This window comes from Papio anubis, chromosome 20, assembly GCF_008728515.1.
Source record: "Papio anubis isolate 15944 chromosome 20, Panubis1.0, whole genome shotgun sequence".
Taxonomy (NCBI): Eukaryota; Metazoa; Chordata; class Mammalia; order Primates; family Cercopithecidae; genus Papio; species Papio anubis.
This window is the reverse complement of record NC_044995.1, coordinates 32,157,106-32,179,496: the sequence shown is the minus strand read 5'-3', so window position 1 is coordinate 32,179,496 and position 22,391 is coordinate 32,157,106. Positions and strand designations below refer to the sequence as shown.

Below are 22,391 nucleotides of genomic sequence, written 5' to 3'. Positions count from 1 at the left end.
CCACCACGCCCGGCTAGTTTTTTGTATTTTTAGTAGAGACGGGGTTTCACCATGTTAGCCAGGATGGTCTCGATCTCCTGACCTCGTGATCCACCCGCCTCGGCCTCCCAAAGTGCTGGGATTACAGGCTTGAGCCACCGCGCCCGGCCTTCTTCATCTTTAAGTGTTGTTGGAAGTTGTCAGATGTATTTCAATGTAGAACCCCCATTCAATGGCTAGGAGATGAGAGAGCAGCAGAGATGGAAAAAAACTATAAAATTCTTCTGAAACTCTGCCCCCTTTCTTCATAATGCTCATGTTTCTCATGCTGAGAGTACCTGTGCACTTTGGGTGTTTATAGAGAAATTGCTTTTTGGGGAACATTTTCTGGCTCATTTGATGAATCTTAACCTGAGCTTTTTTTTAAAAGATCTTTTAAACATTTTTCTCTGAAAATAATCTTGCTCAGATGGAGATCTGTTTTTCTCTCCAATACTTTGGGTGTCTGTTTCAGAAGCCCTATTAGCATCCCATGGTGTCTGAATGAGGTGGGCTGTCACAGTGAGAACTTTTGGAGCTATTTCTATCTGGGCTCATGCTGGAAATTCAGCAGTATTTTCTTCATGTCACCATTACAAGTAGAAACTGTGGCTGAAACACTGCTCACATTCTCATGATTGTGAAGGTGCAATTCTACCCATGCGGCCTGCAGGCTCTCCTCCTGCAGCTCAGGCCTCACTCTGTGATGTGACACTAGAGTTCTGCTTTGGCAAATGGGGTTCACATAAACTGGGAACTGTGCTCTGATCTGTGTCTCAGTGGCAGCTGGTAGAGGTCAAGAGAGGACACTTGCAAGCAGGAGTGTCGTAGCCCAGTGCCAGGGAGCACTGAGCAACTGCTCTAAAATGTAAATAGCCAAAAAGATAGAATGCTAGCAGAGTGAAATCCTGCCTTCAGCAGGCACCTGGCTTCAAGCTGCTAAATACATCCTGTTATGAAGATGGGAAAAGTTTATTTGTCATTGAATATAAGCAATTAGCATACACAGATGACCTCTTCAATCTCCAGGTGAATTTCCAGCACTATGTATGACATGGTGCTGGAAACTCTTCTACTTGTGGACTAATTGTGGTGATCATCTTTCTGTCTTTGCAACCTCTTAAGCAGATTGACAATGATGCATGTCACATTCACATTTAATTGTGTAATAAAAACATTTTCTTTCTTTTGTCTTATTGTGAAGATTTTCTGGAGCTAGATAAAATTTTTCTTTTAATTATTGTTTGCAAACACTGTCTAGAATTACCAGACATGATACAAACACATAAAGTGCCAACCAGAATTTACTCTAGAGGGGACTTTCCCTCTCAGGCTTCCAGTCAACTCACAGTTGTGTAGCAAAGTGCATGCTGTCCCCCAAATAGGCAGAAAAAATTGTGTCTCTTCCTATTTGGCATCTATAGTCTTCTACAGTCACTTCAAGAGAGGCTAGACTACATTTCTATGAAGTCCACTGGGCTGTGATCAATTGTTTTCTCTCTCTCAGAATGACTCTTGTATCTTCAGACCTGAAACTGATTCAGAGACCATGGAGCTCACAGACCAAATCAGAGTAACATGTGTGCATTGAGTAGACATGTAGACATGAGAATCTCCACTTTCCCCTTTCTCTTCTTGCTAAAATGCTTACAGATGTGCAGGTAACACCTGCTGCTACTGCAGCCATTCAGGTCCTACATCTGCAGCTCCACAGTTTGAATCCAAGTTTTTGAGATTTGGGAAATAAAAAACTTTTATCTGACAAATGCAAGTTTCTTTTGGTTATCAAACTCAGATGTTAAAAAGAAAGTGCAGTTATGTCTTTCTCCCCCTTTGAACTATGTATTCATCTCTTGAAACTGTTCACTGTTGTCACAAGTAGCTATAAATTAAGCTAACAGTGTCACATTGGACACTATATCCCATAGCTTAAACCATAATGATATATAGGTAAATATATATAATCAGTGTTATTTCTGTAAATAAATAAAAATTTCTGACAACTTTGTATCACCCCACTGTGTCCCTGTTTTCTTGTCTTTACCAATCCTCTTGTAACTGCTACTAATCAAAGTGTAGATTCCAGGCAACTTGAATCTTTGCTCCCAGGTTATAATCCTTAAACTCGATGCAAATAAACTGTCTACTTATATTCATGTTGTATCAGCTTTTTTTTCTTTCATGGAGACTTATCATTTAGAATGTGCTAGAGCAGCCTCCATGAGGAGATCTCTCCTTTGATTGTACTCCACTTGCTGTAATACCAGAAGATGCAGAGCCAGGTGGATCCTACCTAGAATCTGCAGATAAGGTCTGGCCTCTGCCTGGGATTTACAAAAAAAGGGCCGGACTTTTGATTGAGAACATACAGAAAACAAACAAAAGACATTTTCTGCATTGTGAGATGTCAACATAGACATCTTACAGCCCCCATTTGGGAGTGTGGCTCTGTGAGATTTTTCACATCTTGTTCATTGACCTGCTACAGTTATGTGAGAGGCCCCAGGAGGAAATGATGGCAGAATCTGTAAGTGTAAATAAGCATCTTAGGAGTGAGAGATCAAGCCCACAAAGTATCCAGAGCCATGACCGCAACTACATTTACCTGTAAAATGTGATACTGGAGCAGAGTATTTTTGTTCTTTCTCTTACCCAAGAGCTAGCAAATCAGAATGGGTGATCCAGGTTCTGGAGCTCCACCAGTGCAGTTCTATTTTTTATTTAGAGTCAGCCTGAGTCTCTCCAGCCTGGCTTATCATTGGGCCATAAATCCAGAGTCACTGGGAATTCTCTCACAATGATCTAGGTGTCTTTGAGGTATTTGAGGATGTCCAGAGCAGAATTGTGTCAGGCTGAGAAGTGTGGTTAATTGTGCTTCTGTCTCAGTGTAAGATAAATGAGTCATCCTGTGTTTGTTCATCCCCTCATACAAGAGGTGTCTTTGGTTGGTACCCAGATGAGAGTTTCTCCAGTTTCTGGTGCTTGAATGGTAAACAAGGATGAGATCTGGAGACCTAAATAGATAACGTACTTCCTTACATTTCATATAACCGTAAAAAAAGAAATGAAGCAGTCATGGTTCCTACAATCCAGAAACTTTTAGTGTAGCTTAGCCACTGGATAAATAATGGCATTATGCATCATATGGTTGATACAATAAATAGATGTGTCCAAAATCTTGGGCTTCATTTAGGCCACTTTTTTTTACATTGCTGTGACTTCTGATGTTTACACCTGTAGGGATATTCATGAACAGAAGAATTGTTATTATAATTAATTTTTGTTTTTTGAGATAGAGTCTCGCTCTGTTGCCCAGGATGGAGTGGAATGGTGCGAGCTCAGCTAACTGAAAGTTCTGCCTCCCGGGTTCAAGCGATATTCCTGCCTCAGCCTCTAGAGTGTCTGGGATTAACAGGCGCCCACCACCACACCCGGCTAATTTTTTGTATTTTTAGTAGAGACAGGGTTTCAACATGATGGCCAGGCTGGTCTTTAACTCCTAACCTGAGGGGGTCTGCCCGCCTTGGCCTCCCAAAGTGCTGGGATTACAGGTGTGAGCCACCGTGCCCAGCCACATATTTATTTTCGAATAAAATTACCCTAGAAAGGCCTGATGAAGTGCCTCACACCTGTAATTTTAGCACTTTGGGAGGTTGAAGCAGGCGGATCACAAGGTCAGGCATTCCAAACCAGCCTGGCCATTACAGTGAAACCCTGTCTCTACTAAAAATACAAAAATTAGCTAGGCATGGTGGCACGCGCCTGTAGTTTCAGCTACTTGGGAGGATAAGTCAAAAGAACAGCTTGAACCGGGGAGGGGGAGGTTGCAGTGAGCCGAGATCATGCCAGGGCACTCCAGCCTGGGCGACAGAGCAAGACTCTGTCTCCAAAAAAAGAAAATAAAAATTACCCTAGAAAACTTTGGGAATTTGTTTAAATTCCATAGTAGTATATAGTATAAAGTTGACAGGGCGGTGGCTAGAAAAAACAAAAACTACAGAAACTCTGGGATTCAAGTTTCTTTTAGATAAGGTTAGAAAAAACAAAACTGGAAGTACCCTAGTGGCATAGAGAACTGAATTCCACATAGGGTTCTTACCCGATCCCAGACCTGTTAAGATTCACCCTTTTTAGAGGCCTTATTTAGGTCTGACTCTACGCCGGAGTCTTGCCTCGCAGAAATGATTAGAAGAGATCAGAGTTTTGGCTGTTGTATCCTGCTGCCTTTCTAGAGCTGGTGCTTAGAATTTACTGAAACTCGGCCAGGTGCGGTGGCTCACGCCTGTAATCCCAGCACTTTGGGAGGCCGAGGCGGGAGGATCACGAGATCAGGAGATCGAGACCATCCTGGCTAACCCGGTGAAACCCCGTCTCTACTAAAAAATACAAAAAAAACCTAGCAGGGCGAGGTGGCGGGCGCCTGTAATCCCAGCTGCTCGGGAGGCTGAGGCAGGAGAATGGCGTAAACCCGGGAGGCGGAGCTTGCAGTGAGCTGAGATCCGGCCACTGCACTCCAGCCTGGGCGACAGAGCCAGACTTCGTCTCAAAAAAAAAAAAAAAAAAAAAGAATTTACTGAAACTCAAAAGCAGATAAATCAGAAAAACAAAGTATGTATTAGAGGGTGTAATTTTTAAATTTTCTATGAATCCAGTACTCGCAGAGACATTCTATTTAGCAACTTGTTTTCTGTTTCTGAAGATCCGGTAGTTGCTCCACAAGTGACAAAAAAAGAAGTAAATATAAACAATACAATTTTCTCTAAACTACATTAAACTCTTTCTTTCTATAGCTTGAAATCTGTCTATATTTAGCTTTTATTCCATACAATTTTTTTTAAAAGTTGGTGACAGAGAAACAGAAGAAGAAATAAAAATGCTGGGCCCTTTATCTAAATCTTGGAAATTATTAAACCCTTAGTACCAGCTCCCAGGGTGTTATGAGAATTAAATCACATAATTTGTTATGCCCAGTACAGTGCTCTGTATCATACTCTCGAGCCATAGTACCTGCTTAATAAACATTGCATTAGTACATGTGTACATGTTCTTTTTTAAATACAGATTTATTCAGACATTGTTGCTTTCTGTTTCTTCTGTAAACTTTAAAGAGCCAGCAAAGAATATAAAACTTTAGGATGGAGACGGGTTGTCTTTATTTGTACCAGAAGTATTTGGTTGTGACAAGAATGCTGAGTGTAAGGGACCCTGTGCTGTGCCTGCTTCTCTAACTAATGCTAATAATGAGCCAAGGGGAAGCAACATCAGCATTGACAGGAAACTTGTTTAAAACACCCATTCATGGACCCTTTTCAAACTTGCAGAATCACATTCCACAAAGTGGAGTCAAAATTACCAAGTGATTTATAAGCTTATTAAAACTTTAGAGGCAATGCTCTCATTCATAAGAGTTAAGTTCCACCTTTGCACTAAAGGGTGGTCACAGGGCCTGTTCTGTTTGGGTTTAGTAGGGAGTGGTCAGTGTGGTGCATATTTCCATTACTGTAGCAGAAATTGCTGGTGTCTCTGGCAGGGGAGGGCACCTGAGGACAGGAAAGGAGAAACTTATATTTTTATCTTCATGAAGCAGCTTATTGTTCCTGAATCTCTTCTGTTTTAAAGGACAGAAATGGGTGGACTTTTTCTGTCTTTTTTTTTTTTTTTTTTCCTGCCATTTGATGTCATGCTACCAGGTAAACAGGTGGTGCTACACTTTTAAGGACATACTCTCAAGATACAGGTATAATTTGTCCAGAGAATCTCATCTGAGAAGGAATTCCAGAGAAGCAGGAGAAAGAAAAAAAGTGGCTTTTCTATCTCAGATCAAGACCTGTATTCACTCTGCCTCCTCAAATGCTATGCATTTAGTATTTACAAACATTTATTTCTCTACTTTTGGTTTTTTTCTAATGAGTTTGGTTTAAATACTTCTTAAAATTCTTATGATAGTCAAGGGTCTCTGTAAAATATTTCTTTTCTATACCTTAGAGCCTCCTCTACATTCGCTACATCATAGCTTCTTATATGCCATGCAGGATTCTCAGCAATAATTTATGATCTGCAATATTAAAAGTGCTCCCTTTGTGGCTGTTGAACATGGAAAGATGTGGATACTCAAGATTTCTATTGGGGGAAACTGTGGTCCCTAGTAAAGATGGAAAACGTAATGTTGAGGCTCCATCTATGTGTTCCATTAGCTCTATGCCAAACAAGATTAAGGAAAAGCTTATTTAAATGGGATGGCAGTTATTAACCAGAAAGTTCTGGGAAAAAAAATTAAGATACCTGCTCTCTAGGGTGCTAAATGAAGCCTACTTAAAATTTCTACTAAAAATTATAGAACATAGGAGTTATCTGTATTTTGAATTTAGCATAAAACATGTTTCTTTATGGTTAAATTCAGAATTTTTTTTTTTTTTTTTTTTTTTTTTTGAGACGGAGTCTCGCTCTGTAGCCCAGGCTGGAGTGCAGTGGCCGGATCTCAGCTCACTGCAAGCTCCGCCTCCCGGGTTTATGCCATTCTCCTGCCTCAGCCTCCCAAGTAGCTGGGACTACAGGCGCCCGCCACCTCGCCCAGCTAGTTTTTTGTATTTTTTAGTAGAGACGGGGTTTCACTGTGTTAGCCAGGATGGTCTCCATCTCCTGACCTCGTGATCCGCCCGCCTCGGCCTCCCAAAGTGCTGGGACTACAGGCTTGAGCCACCGCGCCCGGCCTAAATTCAGAATTTTATTTACTTTCTTTGGGAGGAATATTTCAGCGGTGATGATGTGATGTGCATTAGCACATCAGAAAAATTTGTCCTAGTGCAGTTAATGGTTAATGATTCACTTGGTGACATGGCTTTCTGATAGATTTTTTTACAATAGAGTTAATTATTTTTCTCTTCATTATTAAGTATTTTTATGCAGCTGATGTGCATAAAGCATCCCATTTAATCTGGCAGCTGTCCTTTTTTCTCTTTTTTGCTACATACTTTTCTTTGGAAAATGAAGGTTCTTATCTTTGTTTACAGGCCAGAAAAACTGGGAAAAACACAGGCTCTTCCATTTACTGGATGTTTGACAAAATACCGTTCTTGGGCCAAAACCATTTGCATTAGAGATGGGCTCTTTAGAAATTCAAAAAGTCAGACTTTATGCCAGATCTTCTGGAATTTAAAAAACAAAACCCTGCACAACAGTTTTCAGCTTATTGTGTATATGAAAATTTGAGAGGTATCTTCTAACTGAAGATGTCTTTTGCATCTGAAAAATATTCACAACTCATTCCATATGATGCAAATATAGCACTAAAAAATGTACATGTTCATGGCCTTAATTTTATACTCTATTATCTAGAAAAATATCATATATAAACTGATGTTGTGGATCTTGTGCTGCTCTTTTTTCTCAGAGTTAGAGAATACATTAGAGAATATTTTTGTGTTTAAAAATATTTTATTGGATAATTTTAGGCAGTCCTATGAGTCAGAACCAGTTCTCTTTACTCTCTAATTTCACCTTAAGTCAAATTAAAAATTCCACTCATGGCTATTTAGTAAATATGTGTGTGTGTGTGTGTGTGTGTGTTTTTCAGGGACCATTGCAATTTAGAGATGTGGCCATAGAATTCTCTCTGGAGGAGTGGCATTGCCTGGACACTGCACAGCGGAATTTATATAGGGATGTGATGTTAGAGAACTACAGAAACCTGGTCTTCCTTGGTGAGGATAACTTGAGTACCTAATTAATAATATACCCTAAAGATTTTATTTCTCTTTTTTGTAGAATGTTTTTTAGTCATTTATTCTTTGCATAAAAGAGTTTCAGATCCCCTTTTTCCAGAAAATCTTCCGAATTTGTTTATTTAGAAAATAATTTCTTCAACATGTTTAATCTTAATCCAAACTTTCCACATTCCTGAGTTGAGCTGTATTCTTCACTCTAAATTAGTGGTAATTCCAGAAATTTAGTGGCATAAAATATTGTTGCCCCCACCTGAAAATCTAATTGCCACCACCAATTTTTGATTCAGTAGTACCAGATAGTAAAATTAAGAAACCTATAAATTGAAAGTATTTTCTAAATGTTTAGAAATTTCTGTTTTAAATTATTATTTTGGTGTTAATTTACTAGAATGTTTTATGACATCTCTGCTGAGTACATTACTAGCTTGTAATTGGAGTATATGAGCAAGATTCATGTTACTTATTTTTAATAAAACAGGTATTGTTGTCTCTAAGCCAGACCTGGTTACCTGTCTGGAGCAAGGAAAAAAACCTATGGAGAGACATGAGATGATTGCCAAACCCCCAGGTAGGTGCGAGTGAAAATGAATACAACAGATGACACAGATAAGACATCCCAATGTCAAAGAGAAAGCCAGTCTTTAAAATGTGATTTGGGAAGCCGTGTTCCAAAGGAAATAGTTTCTGGGCAGCTGTATTTTAATTTTGCTCCCACAAAAGGGCATCTTCTGTCTTATGCTTTTAAATTCTCTAAGAATTCTACTTCTCCTTTTGGTGAGCTTCCTTCAAGTTCACAGTGAGAGCCAAAGTCCTCTTCATGGCATGTAAGAGACTGCGTGGGCTGGGCGTGGTAGCTTATGCCTGTACTCCCAGAACATTGGGAGGTGAAGGCAGGTGGATCAGATGAGGTCAGAAGTTTGCGCTTAGCCTGACCAACATAGTGATACTCCATCTCTACTAAAAATACAAAAATTAGCTGGGCGTGGTGGCAGGTGCCTGTAATCCCAGCTACTTGGGAGGCTGAGTCAGGAGAATCACTTGAACCTGGGAGGTGGAGGTTGCCGTGAGCTGACATCATGCCATTGCACTCCAGCCTGGGCAACAGAGCAAGACTCCATCTCACCAAAAAAAATAAATAAATAAATAAGAAGAAAGAGACTTCACAGTCTGTCTGCTTTTCCATTGTTTTGGGGACACACAAATATCTGTATAATATTGAGAAACTAAAACTATTTTTTTTAAGTCCTCTTTTTGCATCAGGTCTGAAATGTGTGAGAGTAGTAGTTTCTGTTGCATTTTTTTTTTTTTTGTTATTTTTCTGCACAGTCCATTCTGTTTTTATTACTATAAAGTCTTCAAATATAGTTTGAAATTGTAAGTATGATATTCTTCTGCTTTGTTCCTTTTCCTCAAGATTGCTTTGGCTAGTCAACGTTTATTTTAATTTCATGTAAATTTTACAATTGAATTTTCCATTACTGTGAAAAAAATACTACTGCAATTTTGATAGGAAGTGTGTTGAATCTATAGATCACTTTGGATAATATGGCACTTTATTAATATTTGTTCTTTCAATCCAAAGACATAAAATTTTTTAAAATTTATTTTGATCTTCCCTTTTTTCATTGATTTTTTTTTTTTAATTGTAAGGGGTTTTTACATCCTTGGTTAATTTTTTTCTCAGAAATGTATTATTATTATTATTATTATTTTTTTGAGACTGAGTCTGGCTCTGTCGCCCAGGCTGGAGTGCGGTGGCCGGATCTCAGCTCACTGCAAGCTCCGCCTCCCGGGTTCACGCCATTCTCCTGCCTCAGCCTCCCGAGTAGCTGGGACCACAGGCGCCCGCCACTTCGCCCGGCTAGTTTTTTTTGTATTTTTTAGTAGAGACGGGGTTTCACCGTGTTAGCCAGGATGGTCTCGATCTCCTGACCTCGTGATCCGCCCGTCTCGGCCTCCCAAAGTGCTGGGATTACAGGCTTGAGCCACCGCGCCCGGCCAGAAATGTATTATTTAATGCTATAGTAAATAAGATTTTTTTCTCTATTTTATCAGATAGTTTAAGTGTATGAAACTGTAGCTGGGTGCAGTTTAAGTGTATTGAACCATAGCCAGGGGCGGTCTCCCAAAGTACTAGAACACACCTGTAATCCCAGCACTTTGGGAGACTGAAGTGTGCTGATCACCTGAGGTCGGGAGTTTGAGACCAGCCTGACCAACACAGAGAAACCCTGTCTCTATTAAAAATAAAACAATTAACTGGGCATGGTGGTGCATGCCTGTAATCCCAGCAACTCGTGAGGCTGAGGCAGGGAGAATCGCTTGAACCTGGAAGGCAGAGGTTGCAGTGAGCTGAGATCACACCATTGCACTTCAGGCTGGACAAAAGAGCTAGACTCCTTCTCAAAAAAAAAAAAAAGGTGTTTGAAACCATACATATACTTGTATGTTAATTTTATATTTTGCTAATTTACTGACTGTATTTATTAGATAGGGTTTAATGTACCATTTATGGTTTTTTAAATATATGATTGCATGATCTACAAACAGCAACTTTTTACTTTTTTTTTTTTTTCAATTTCAATGGTTTTTTAAAAATTTCTTTGACTAATTCTTCTGCCACATACTTCCAGTACTACATTAAAATAGAAGCATTGGCCGGGCTCCCTGGCTCACACCTGTAATCCAGGCACGTTGAGAGGCCAAGGCAGGTGGATCACCTGAGGTCAGGAGTTCGAGACAAGCCTGACCAATATGATGAAACCCCGTGTCTACTAAAAATACAAAAATTAGCCGGGTGTGGTGACATGCACCTGTAACCCCAGCTCCTTGGGAGGCTGAGACAGGAGAATCACTTGAATCCGAGAGGCAGAGGTTGTAGTAAGCTGAGATCACACTATTGCATTCCAGCCTGGGCAACAAGAGCGAAACTCTGTCTCAATTAAAAAAAAAAAAAAAAAAGAAGCCGGGCGCGGTGGCTCAAGCCTGTAATCCCAGCACTTTGGGAGGCCGAGACGGGCGGATCACGAGGTCAGGAGATCGAGACCATCCTGGCTAACACGGTGAAACCCCGTCTCTACTAAAAACTACAAAAAAACTAGCCGGGCGAGGTGGCGGGCGCCTGTAGTCCCAGCTACTCGGGAGGCTGAGGCAGGAGAATGGCGTGAACCCGGGAGGCGGGGCTTGCAGTGAGCTGAGATCTGGCCACTGCACTCCAGCCTGGGTGACAGAGCAAGTCTCCGTCTCAAAAAAAAAAAAAAAAAAAAAAAGAAAAGAAAAAAAGAAGCATTGACAATGGGCACAATATAGTTTTGTATTGGTATCTAAATTTGATGGAGCAAACACCTCTTCAAGTTTTCATAAACTGATTTTAGAAGGTAAAGATCTTCTTTTATTGGGCCCTTAGGGTGATGAGATACACTGTGAATTTTTAGTGCAAAGGGGTTGTAGCTTGGTCACAAGACTGCTGGGTCTGCACTAGGGCCCACCTTTAGTTGGCTTGGTACAGGGGCTTGGGTAGTTGTGATTCCCATTTTATTTTTGGACAGACTGAATGTCCTTTCAGGTTCAAGCAATTCTCATGTCTCAGCTTTGCAAGGAGCTGGGATTACAGGAGTGAGTCACTGTGCCTGGCCTTAGTGTAGGTTTCTTAACATCAGTTTATTGTGTCTTGGTTTTACTTTTATATTATAATTTTAGAAAATTTGCAATTCTGTTTGTACATTTAAGTCAAGTTGAGGTTTAATTAAGAGATAAATTGCTGGGCCCGGTGGCTCACGCCTGTAATCCCAACACTTGGAGAGGCTGAGGCAGGTGGATCATGAGGTCAGGAGTTTGAGACTAGCCTGGCCAACATAGTGAAACCCCATCTCTACTAAAAATACAAAAAAATTAGCTGGGTGTGGTGGTGGGTTCCTGTAATCCCAGCTACTTGGGAGGCTGAGGCAGGAGAATCACTTGAACTCAGGAGGCGGAGGTTGCAGTGAGCCGAGATCACACCATTGCACTCCGGCCTGGGCGACAGTGTGAGACTCTGTCTCAAAATAAATAAATAAATAAATAAAATAAATTATGTATGTTTATTACAATCAGATTACATATGTATGCGTGTTTATCTATAAATATGACACCAATTTTAGTTGTGGCTTCTCTTATATTCTTTCTTAGCTGATTTTCGATGGTAGTTTTAAGTGAGCAGTCATTGAGATAGTTTTATTTTTTCCATGTGTTTAATGATGAATATATACTTCCTTTTGTGAGAAAAACACTTTTGTGATTTGAAGGTAATTTTCAACAGGATTTATAATTCTGTATTTGTTTCAGTTTTTCTTTAAAAAATTGTTTTAAAAACACATAACATAAAATTTACTGTCTTAAATCTATTGAAGTGTACATTTCAGGGCCAGGCGTGGTTGTGGCTCTTATCTGTAATCCCAGGATTTTGCCATGCCAAGGCAGGAGGATCCTTGGAGCCCAAAAGTTTGAGAGCAGCCTGGGGGAACATATGGAGACCCCTCTCTATAAAAAAAATTAATAATAGCCAAGCATGGTGGTATGCAGCCGTGGTCCCGGGTACTTGGGAGATTGAGAGGGAGTCAAATTTGTGCCACTACACTGCAGAGTAAGATCCTGTCTCAAAAAAATGTTGTTCATTTCAGGCATGTTAAGTATATTCACATTGTTATGCAAAAGACTTCTAGAAACTTTACATCTTATAAAACTAAAACTTAATTCCATTAAGTAAGAACTGCTCATTTTACCCTCTCCCCAGCCCTTGACAGACAAACCTTCAACTTTCTGTTTTTATGATTTTTGACTACTTATGCTACCTCATATAGCTGGGCACGGTGGCTTATGCCTGTAATCCTGGCACTTTGGGAGGCCGAAGCAGTCAGATCACCTGAGATCAGGAGTTTGAGACCAGCCTGACCAACATGGAGAAACCCTGTCTGTACCAAAAATACAAAAATATTAGCCGGGCATAGTGGCACATGCCTATAATCCCAGCTCCTTGGGAGGCTGAGACAGGAGAATCACTTGAACCTGGGAGGTGGAGGTTGTGGTGAGCCAAGATTGTGCCATTGCACTCCAGTCTGGTCAACAAGAGTGAAACTCCATCTCAAAAAATAAATAAATAAATAAAGATACCTCATGTAAGTGGAATCATACAGTATCCATAATTTTGTTACTGGTTTAATTCAGGTGACATATTTTCAATGTTCATCTTAAAATGTGACAAGATTGTTCTTTTTAAAGTGGAATAATCTTCCATCATATGTATATGTTACATTTTTTGGTATGTTTATAAATCAAGAGACATCTGGGTTGCTTCAGCCTTTTGACTTTTGTGCATACTGGTAAAATAAACATGGATTTTCAAATGTGTCTTCCAGGTCCTGTCTTACATATTTTGTTTCTTTTGTTGTTTGTTATTTTTATTTTTTTGAGATCGAGTCTCATGCTGTCACCCAGGCTGGAGTGTAGTCATGTGATCTCGGCTCACTGCAACCTCTGCCTTTTGAGTTCAAGCAATTCTCCTACCTCAGCCTCCCAAGTTCCTGGGATTACGTGCACATGACATCGCCCATCTAGTTTTTGCATTTTTAGTAGACACAGTGTTTCACCATGTTGGCCAGGCTGATTTTGAACTTCTGACTTCATTTGATCTGCCCACCTCAGTCTCCCAATGTGCTATGATTACAGGCTTGAGCCACTGCGCCTGGCCTGTGTTATGTATTTTGGATATAGATTTATAAATGAGGAACATTTATAACATTTTAAAATAATGGCTGCGGCCGGGCGCGGTGGCTCAAGCCTGTAATCCCAGCACTTTGGGAGGCCGAGACGGGCGGATCACGAGGTCAGGAGATCGAGACCATCCTGGCTAACACGGTGAAACCCCGTCTCTACTAAAAAAATACAAAAAACTAGCCGGGCGAGGTGGCGGGCACCTGTAGTCCCAGCTACTCGGGAGGCTGAGGCAGGAGAATGGTCTAAACCCGGGAGGCGGAGCTTGCAGTGAGCTGAGATCCGGCCACTGCACTCCAGCCTGGGTGACAGAGCGAGACTCCGTCTCAAAAAAAAAAAAAAAAAAATAAAATAAAATAAAATAAAATAATGGCTGCAAAGTTATTTTCCACCAGCAGTCAACGTGGGTTTCATTTTTATTGCATCATCAACAGATTTGGTGTATTTAAAAAAAATTATAGTGGCCATTCTAATGGGTGTGAGGTGATTTTGTATGTTATCATGTTTCTTTTTTTCATTTCTCTACAAATTAGTAATTTTGTGTGTCATTTCAAGTGCATTTTTCCATTTGTGTGTTTTTTTGAGAAAAGTTTTGTTTGTCCATTTCTAAATCAAGTTATTCAACTTTACTGTTTAAAGAGTCATTTATATATTTTGAATACTAACTCCTCTAACAAGTAATATGCAAATGTTTTCAGCCACTTTCTAAGGGACGTTGTCACTCTTGAAATTTTTTCTTTCAGAAATTTTGAAATATAGTGTAAACTTTTCTGTTCTTTTATTTGTTGCTCATACATTTAATGTTGTATCTAAGAAAATGGTGCCAAGACCAATGTCATGTCTTTTTTTTTGTATTTTTTCTTTTCTTTTTTTTGAGACAGAGTCTTGCTCTGTCGCCCAGGCTGGAGTGCGCTGGCGCAATCTCTGCTCACTGCAAGCTCCGCCTCCCGGGTTCATGCCATTCTCCTGTCTCAGCCTCCCAAGTAGCTGGGACTACGGGCGCCCGCCACCACGCCCGGCTAATTTTTTTGTATTTTTAGTAGAGACAGGGTTTCACCGTGTGAGCCAGGATGGTCTCGATTTCCTGACCTCATGATTCGCCCACCTCGGCCTCCCAAAGTGCTGGGATTACAGGGAGTGAGCCAAGCAGCATGACTTTATGAGCCTTTCTAAAAGATTTGTTCATTTTGTCTAAGTATTTTATTTAAAATATATTTTTGTATCATTCAAGGAAATAATGCAACTTTATTTTATCAGTGTTGATACTACAGCTTTTTTTTTTTTTTTTTTTTTTTTTTTTTTTTTTGGAGGCCGGGTCTGGCTCTGTCGCCAGGCTGGAGTGCAGTGGCCGATCTGGCTCACTACAAGCTCCACTTCCCGAGGTTCCGCCATTCTCCGGCCTCAGCCTCCCGAGTAGCTGGGACTACAGGCGCCCGCCACCTCACCCGGCTAGTTTTTGTATTTTTTAGTAGAGACGGGGTTTCACCGTGTTAGCCAGGATGGTCTCGATCTCCTGACCTCGTGATCCGCCCGTCTCGGCCTCCCAAAGTGCTGGGATTACAGGCTTGAGCCACCGCGCCCGGCTATACTACAGCTTTTAACCGTTGGTTGTATTGACAGATTTGAACAATGAAATTTTTTGACGGCTGAGCAAGAATATGTTGAAGAGTGTGTTTTATATTCACATCTTTTTGAATTTGCCATCTGACTTTTGCTTTTAATTCCTAGTTTCATTCAGTTTTTGTTAGAAAGCACAGTGTAAGGCCCTGCCCAGCTGGGCGCGGGCGGGTGGCATCGCCTGTAAGAGCTCCCTGGTGTTTTGGGGACCGCGGGCCGAGCGCACTGACGTGGTGCGCATGTCCCGGGCGGTGACACCGGCGCCCGGCTCCATGTGTGCGGCCCCGGGGCGTATTATCTGGCCAGCAGACAGGCTGAGCGAGCACAGATGAGCGAGCGTGGCGGACCTGGGCGGCCCCATAGGTGGAACAAGCACGCGTGGCCCAGCGCCCCCGGCCCCAACACCACCCGGCCCCGCGGGCGACCCCGGACCCGCAGCCCCACTAACCAGCGCGCTGCCCAGGGCCTGGCCGACCCACGGCCCAGTTGGTCAGCACGTCGTCTCAAGTAGGTAGCCTTTTGACGTCACTGTGGCCATGACCAACTGGTAGGAGCAGCACCCCATACCGCGAAGCCAGTTCAGAATGACCGAAGAAGCATGCCAAAAACGGAGTCAGAAACGAGCGCTTGAACTGGATCCAACAGAGGACGACGCGGAGAGCAAGAAAATAAAAATGGAGAGAGGGTTGTTGGCTTCAGATTTAAACACTGACAGAGACATAAGGGTGACACCTGAGCCGGGAGCGGGTCCAGCCTAAGGATTGCTGAGGGCAACAGGGGCCACGACGGTGGCCATGGGCAGAGGCGAAGGTCTGGTGGGCGATGGACCCGTGGACATGCCCTCCTCACACAGTGACATGAAATCTGAGAGAAGACCCCCCTTACCCGACGTGATTGTACTCTCCCACAACGAGCAGCCCTCCAGCCCGAGAGAGAATGGGCTGATCACGGTGGCCTTGAAGGAGACTAGCGCCGAGGCTCTCATGAAAAGCAACCCGAAAGAACGAGAAAGGATGTTCAAGCAGCTGAAAGAAGAGTTGAGGTTAGAAGAAGCAAAACTTGTTTTGTTGAAAAAGTTGCGGACGAGTCAAATACGAAAGGAAGCCGCCGCCCAGAAGCCCGCAGGTTGTGTCTGGAGCGCCGTGACCACCCCTCCGCTGCTTGTTCGGGGCACCCAGAACATTCCTGCTGGCAAGCCGTCACTCCAGATCTCTTCAGCTCGGATGCCTGGCAGTGTCATACCCCCGCCCCTGGTCCGAGGTGGGCAGCAGGTGTCCTTGAAGCTGGGGCCGCAGGAGAACTCGCAGGTCGTCATGACCCCGCTGGTCAGGGGGCCCCAGCATATCCATAGCATTATGCAACATTCCAGCACAGGCCCACCGCCCTTCCTGGCCCCCCGGGCACCAGTGCCCAGTGTGCAGATTCAGGGACAGAGGATCGTCCAGCAGGGCCTCATCCGCATTGCCAGTGTTCCCAACACCAGCCTGCTCATCAACATCCCACAGCCCACCCCAGCATCACTGAAGGGGAGGACAGCCTCCTACGTTCAGGCCAACTCCACCCCCACTAGCGTGGCCTCTGTGGTCACCTCCACCGAGTCTTCAGCAAGCCAACAGGCAGCCGCCAAGCTGGCGCTGCGCAAACAGCTGGAGAAGACGCTACTCGAGATCCCCCCACCCGAGCCCCCAGCCCCGGAGATGAACTTTCTGCCCAGCGCCCCCAACAGTGAGTTCATCTACCTGGTCAGCCTGGAGGAGGTGGTGCAGAACCTACTGGAGACACAAGCGGGCAGGATGTTGGCCGCCACTGTGCTGTCCCGGGAGCCCTAAATGTGTGCACACTGCAAGATGGACTTCATGTGCCGCTGGTGGGAGGAGAAGAGCGGCGCCATCATGTGTGAGAACTGCATGACGACCAACCAGAAGAAGGCGCTCAAGGTGGAGCACACCAGCCGGCTGAAGGCCGCCTTCGTGAAGGCGCTGCAGCAGGAGCAGGAGATTGAGCAGCGGCTCCTGCAGCAGGGCGCAGCCTCTGCTGCACAGGCCCAGGCCAAGGCCGAGGCCGCGGCCGCCCCACATCCCACGCTGAAGCAGGTCGTAAAACTCCGGCGTAGGTTGGCGTTCCGCTCAGGAGAGGCCTGCGACTAGAGTAACGGGGCTGTGCTACAGGCCTTTAGCCTGCTGTCCCAGGGTTCGGCCATGACGCCCCGAGGTGTCCTGCACACGTTCAGTCACCCAAACTGCAGAACTCAGCCTTGGCCACAGCCCTGGTCAGCAGGACCGGCAGACATTCCAAATGAACCTGTCAAGGGCAGCGGCACCTCCAACTGGAGGAAGATGCCCCTCAGCACAGGCGGGACCCTTGGGTTTGTCAGCCCAAGCCTGGCGGTGCACAAGAGCTCCTCGGCCGTGGACCGCCAGCGAGAGTACCTCCTGGACATGATCCCACCCCGCTCCATCCCCCAGTCAGCCACGTGGAAATAGTGTGAGCCAGGCCCCGTGGAAGACGGGCTCCCTCCTTCCCCACCTGGCCCCCAGTCTAGAAGGACCCACTGCACCACCCTCCGCTGGCTCGGGAAGACACCGTGCCCGTCCCAAGAGCAAGCACCGGCCGTGCTGCAGAGGCGAGACCTCAATTCTTGGCTGCAAAGTTTCATCAGGGTTGGGGAGCTGGTGCCACCTCATAGGCGGACAAGGATCATCGCTGGGGAACCTTTCCCGTGGGCTTTCTTCCTTTCTCTCTTTCCCTTTAGTTTGCCCGACACCAGCAGAAAAGTGGACCTTGGGGGCTGGTTCTGCTCCCGGCCCCCTTGTTCAGCCCCTGCCGGCACACGGGCGGCTCACCCTGGACACTGCGACGCGCATGGGCAAGGCCAGCGCCCGGGGCTTCTGAACCGAGCGGGGCGTTTCGTTTTGTTTTTGCTTTTCCACGTCTTAGGCTCCCGATCTTTGACTGCCTTCCCATGGCGATCTATAAGTTGAAAGATTTTTTTTTAATCACCTCATAATGATGGAGTTAAAAGTAAACCGTGCAGACCCTGGGGTCTTTGTTGTGCGCTGCGTCGTCCCGCTGGCCCTGTGCCCTGGAGGGTGGGCGGCTTATGGTGCCACAGCCCCTGGCAGGGATGGCCAGTCAGCCCCAGTGACTGACGGACAGATGCAGGATGACAGAGGCAGCCCTCGCCCCGGCTGAACGCCTCCACTGCTGCTTGTTCTGGAGACCCTTGCCCCCGGACCTCTCAGACTTAGCAGAAGAACAAACTGAGGAACACACCCAGCCAGAGAAGCAGGGATTCCAGAAGCTGCCCATGAAGGCCAGAAGCTGCCCGTGAAGGGAGGAGGAGAGGATCCGGTCGGCAGCAGCCCCGAGCAGGAAGCTGGAGTGGGGACTGTTGCGGGGTTTTTCTGTTGTGGTTTATTTTATTAAATTCTTTCCTTTTTTCTATTCATTTCGATGGACGAAATCTTAAGCCACCCTGGCCTTGTTCTTAGCAGGTGAACGTGCACAGGTGTGTGGAGGTCGGGAGGCGCCGTCCAGGTGTGCGGCGAGCCGCTGCGCACAGACTTCAGGTTTTCCGTTTGGGTGTAGTTTAGAACCTGTCCTTAAACCTAGGGGTTGCTGTCAGGATTTGCTTTCAGACTTTTGTTTTTGTTTTTGTTTTTTTGTAACTCCCTTTAGAGTCTACAAAAATGTTTTAAAAGGATCAGGTCTGCTTTTAGTTTCATTTTTGCTTCTTTCCCGTCCCACTCTTTAAAAATTGGTTCTATGGCCGGGCGCGGTGGCTCAACCCTGTAATCCCAGCACTTTGGGAGGCCGAGGCGGGTGGATCACGAGGTCAGGAGATCGAGACAATCCTGGCTAACATGGTGAAACCCCGTCTCTACTAAAAATACAAAAAAAAAAACTAGCCGGACGTGGTGGCGGGCGCCTGTAGTCCCAGCTACTCAGGAGGCTGAGGCAGGAGAATGGCGTAAACCCGGGAGGCGGAGCTTGCAGTGAGCCGAGATCGCGCCACTGCACTCCAGCCTGGGTGACACAGCGAGACTCCGTCTCAAAAAAAAAAAAAAAAAAAAAAAAAATTGGTTCTATGAGAGGAAAGGCAGAAGCCGTTCTGTGTTTCCTGCACACTGGGCCGGCTTCATGACAGTGCAAGGGCGTCCCCGTGCCCACTTACATGCGTGTGTCTCCGTGATGACTGGGTTCCACCGGCCCCAGTTGAGCTTCAGCCCTGGTTTTCCTGCTCATGCAATTAGGGATTTAAATTAAATTAAATTTTTTTTTTTTTTTTGTAGGGCAGCCGCCTTCAAACACAACTGCTACAACGTTCTTATAAAGGCTCATTTAATCACCCACCCCCCAAAAAAGAAAACAGTGTATAATTTTAGTCTTTTTAAATTGTTTTGTTGTTGTTGTTTTGAGACAAGATCTTACCGTCACCCAGGCTGGAATGCAATAGCATAATTTTGGCTCACTGTAGCCTCAGCCTGCTGGGCTCAAGTGATCCTTTCACTTCAGTTTCCTGAGTAGCTAGGACTACAGACACGCACTACCCATGTCTGGCTAATTGTTTGCTTGTTTGTAGTGTTAGGATCTCACTGTGTTGCCCAGGTTGGTCTCAAACTTTTGGCCCCAAGGGATCCTCTTACCTCAGCCTCCCAAAATGAACCTGGGTCCTTCACCTCACACTTGCTCTGTCTCTTACCATATAATATGTCCAGTTACTCTTTATCTTCCACCATGATTTTAAGCTTCCTGAAATCCTCACCAAAAGCAGATGCTGGCACACACTTATACAGTCTGACAAACTGTGAGCCAAATAAAACTTTTTCTTTATAAATTATGCACTCTCAAGTATTCCTCTATGTGCAAAATAATTAATATAGTATATAATGTTATCTAAGTTTTCTCTTTCTTATTTTTCATCTGAATTTTATATTTATTATTGCAAACTGGGTCTTGATGTCTGCAATTATTGTGTTGCCATGTATGCCTTGCTTCACTTTTTTTTTTTTTTTGAGACTGGCTCTCTCACCCAGGCTGGAGTGCAGTGGCCAGATCTCAGCTCACTGCAAGCTCCGCCTCCCAGGTCTAGGCCTTTCTCCTGCCTCAGCCTCCCAAGTAGCTGGGACTACAGGCGCCCGCCACCTCGCCCGGCTAGTTTTTTGTATTTTTTTTTTTTAGTAGAGACGGGGTGTCACCGTGTTAGCCAGGCTGGTCTCAATCTCCTGACCTCGTGATCCACCTGTCTCGGCCTCCCAAAGTGCTGGGATTACAGGCTTGAGCCACCGCTCCCGGCCTCTTGCTTCACTTTTGTCAATAGTTGCTTTATATATTTTGGAGCCCTGATGTTATATACACACATATATATAGATAGATAAATATTACAGTTATAGATTCCTGCTAAATCAACTCACTTTACTATAATATCAGTGTATGTCACTTAAGGCATATTATGTCTAATATAATTATGACCACATCACTCAATTGTGGTTACTATTCTCATGGAATATACATTTTTTTTCATTCTTTTATTTTCAGCCTATTTGACTCAAGGCTAAAATGAGTCTCTTGTAGGCAGCATATGGAATGCTTTTTAAAAAACCACTCAGGCATTCTATTTTTTATATATATATAATTTTATTTATGTATTTATTTTCTTTTGTGACAGATTTTCACTCTTGTTGCTCAGGCTGAAGTGCAATGGTGTGATCTCAGCTCACTGCAACCTATGCTTCCCGAGTTCAAGCGATTTTCCTGTCTCAGCCTTCTGAGTAGCTGGGATTAAAGGCACCTGCTACCACACCCGGCTAATTTTTTTGTATTTTTAGTAGTGACGGGGTTTCACCGTGATGGCCAGGCTGGTCTTGAATGCCTGACCTCAGGTGATCTATATATTGTTTAATGTCCTTTGTCTTTTTGAAGTTTTGACTTAAAGTACATTTTATAAAATATGACAGTTTTTGACTTAAGATGTAGCTTTTGTAATATTATTTTGACCTCTTCTGCTGTCATTTGGTTAATATTTACATGAAATTTCTACTTCCATCTTGCCACTTTCAGTCTTTGTCATTAGATCTTCGGTGACTTGTAGAAAAGTAAGTTGGATCTTGATTTTTAATTTTTTTTTTTTTTTTTTTTTTTAGACGAAGTCTCGCTCTGTCACTCAGGCTGCAGTGCAGTTGTTCAAGTGATTCTCCTGCCTCAGCCTCCTGAGTAGCTGGGATTACAGGCATGCACCACCACTCCTGGCTAATTTTTGTATTTTCAGTAGAGATGGGGTTTCACCACGTTGGTCAGGCTGATAAAATTTTTTAATAAACCTTCTTATTGAAAGTATGTTTCTTGACTGGAAAGATAATTTTTGTGTGTGTGTGTGTGTGTGTGTGTGTATATATATATATATAGTTTTCTGAAAGAGAAAACCTTACTAATATTATTTATTTATTTATTTATTTATTTATTTATTTATTTTGAGATGGAGTCTCGCTCTGTCACTCAGGCTGGAGTGAAATGGCACAATCTTGGCTCACTGCAACCTCTGCCTCCAGGGTTCAAGTAATTCTGTCTCAGCCTCCTGAGTAGCTGGGATTACAGGCACCCACCACCATGCCTGGCTAATTTTTGGTATTTTTAGTAGAGATAGAGTTATGCCATCTTGGCCAGGCTGGTCTTGAACTCCTGACCTCCAGTGAATCACCCACCTTGGCCTTGCTGGGATGTGCTGGGATTACAGGTGTGAGCGACTGCACCTAGCCAATGTTATTTTATTAATTGTTTTATTTGTTTCTTTTATCTTTGTTTTTCTCTTTCTATCTTGTGTGGTTTTTTTTTTATTTTTGTATTGATATGCTTTCAATTATTTTTCTTATTTTCTTTTGTGTATCTAGACAGATATTTTCTTAGTGGTATCTAGGGGATTACATAAAACCTCTAACAGATCCAATTTATTTATTTATTTTCTGAGACAGAGTCTCAGTCTGTTGCTCAGGCTGGAGTGCCGTGGCATGATCCTGGTTCACTGCAATCTCCCCCTCTCGGGTTCAAGTGACTCTCCTGCCTCAGCTTCCCAGTAGCTGACATTACAGGTGTATGCTGCCGCACTTGGCTGATTTTTGTATTTTTAGTAGAGACAGGCTTTCACTCTGTTGACCAGGCTGATCTTGAACTCCTGACCCCAAATGATCCACCCACTCCAGCCTCCCAAAAGTGCTGGGATTACAGGCCTGAGCCACTGTTCCTGTCCTTTTTTTTTTTTGGATACAGCCTTGCTCTGTTGCCCAGCCT

General features: G+C 43.7%; 2 protein-coding genes and 1 pseudogene across 3 annotated transcripts in view; 2 read left to right on the top strand and 1 right to left on the bottom strand.

Moving 5' to 3' along the window:
* LOC101007196 (zinc finger protein 506) overlaps positions 1 to 22,391 on the bottom strand; it is a 504,157-nt gene that overhangs the window by 72,040 nt on the left and 409,726 nt on the right.
* The window catches only part of LOC103881154 (zinc finger protein 253), a 33,513-nt gene that overhangs the window by 7,553 nt on the left and 3,569 nt on the right, over positions 1 to 22,391 (top strand). Inside the window, 2 exon segments of the mRNA XM_031660352.1 lie at positions 7,592 to 7,718; positions 8,221 to 8,310. Of these exon segments, the coding sequence (XP_031516212.1) occupies positions 7,592 to 7,718; positions 8,221 to 8,310 (217 nt within the window).
* On the top strand, positions 14,984 to 17,590 carry LOC101026577 (annotated as a pseudogene). Its single transcript, XR_163558.4, has one exon. The product of XR_163558.4 is annotated as a transcriptional repressor p66-alpha pseudogene (transcript).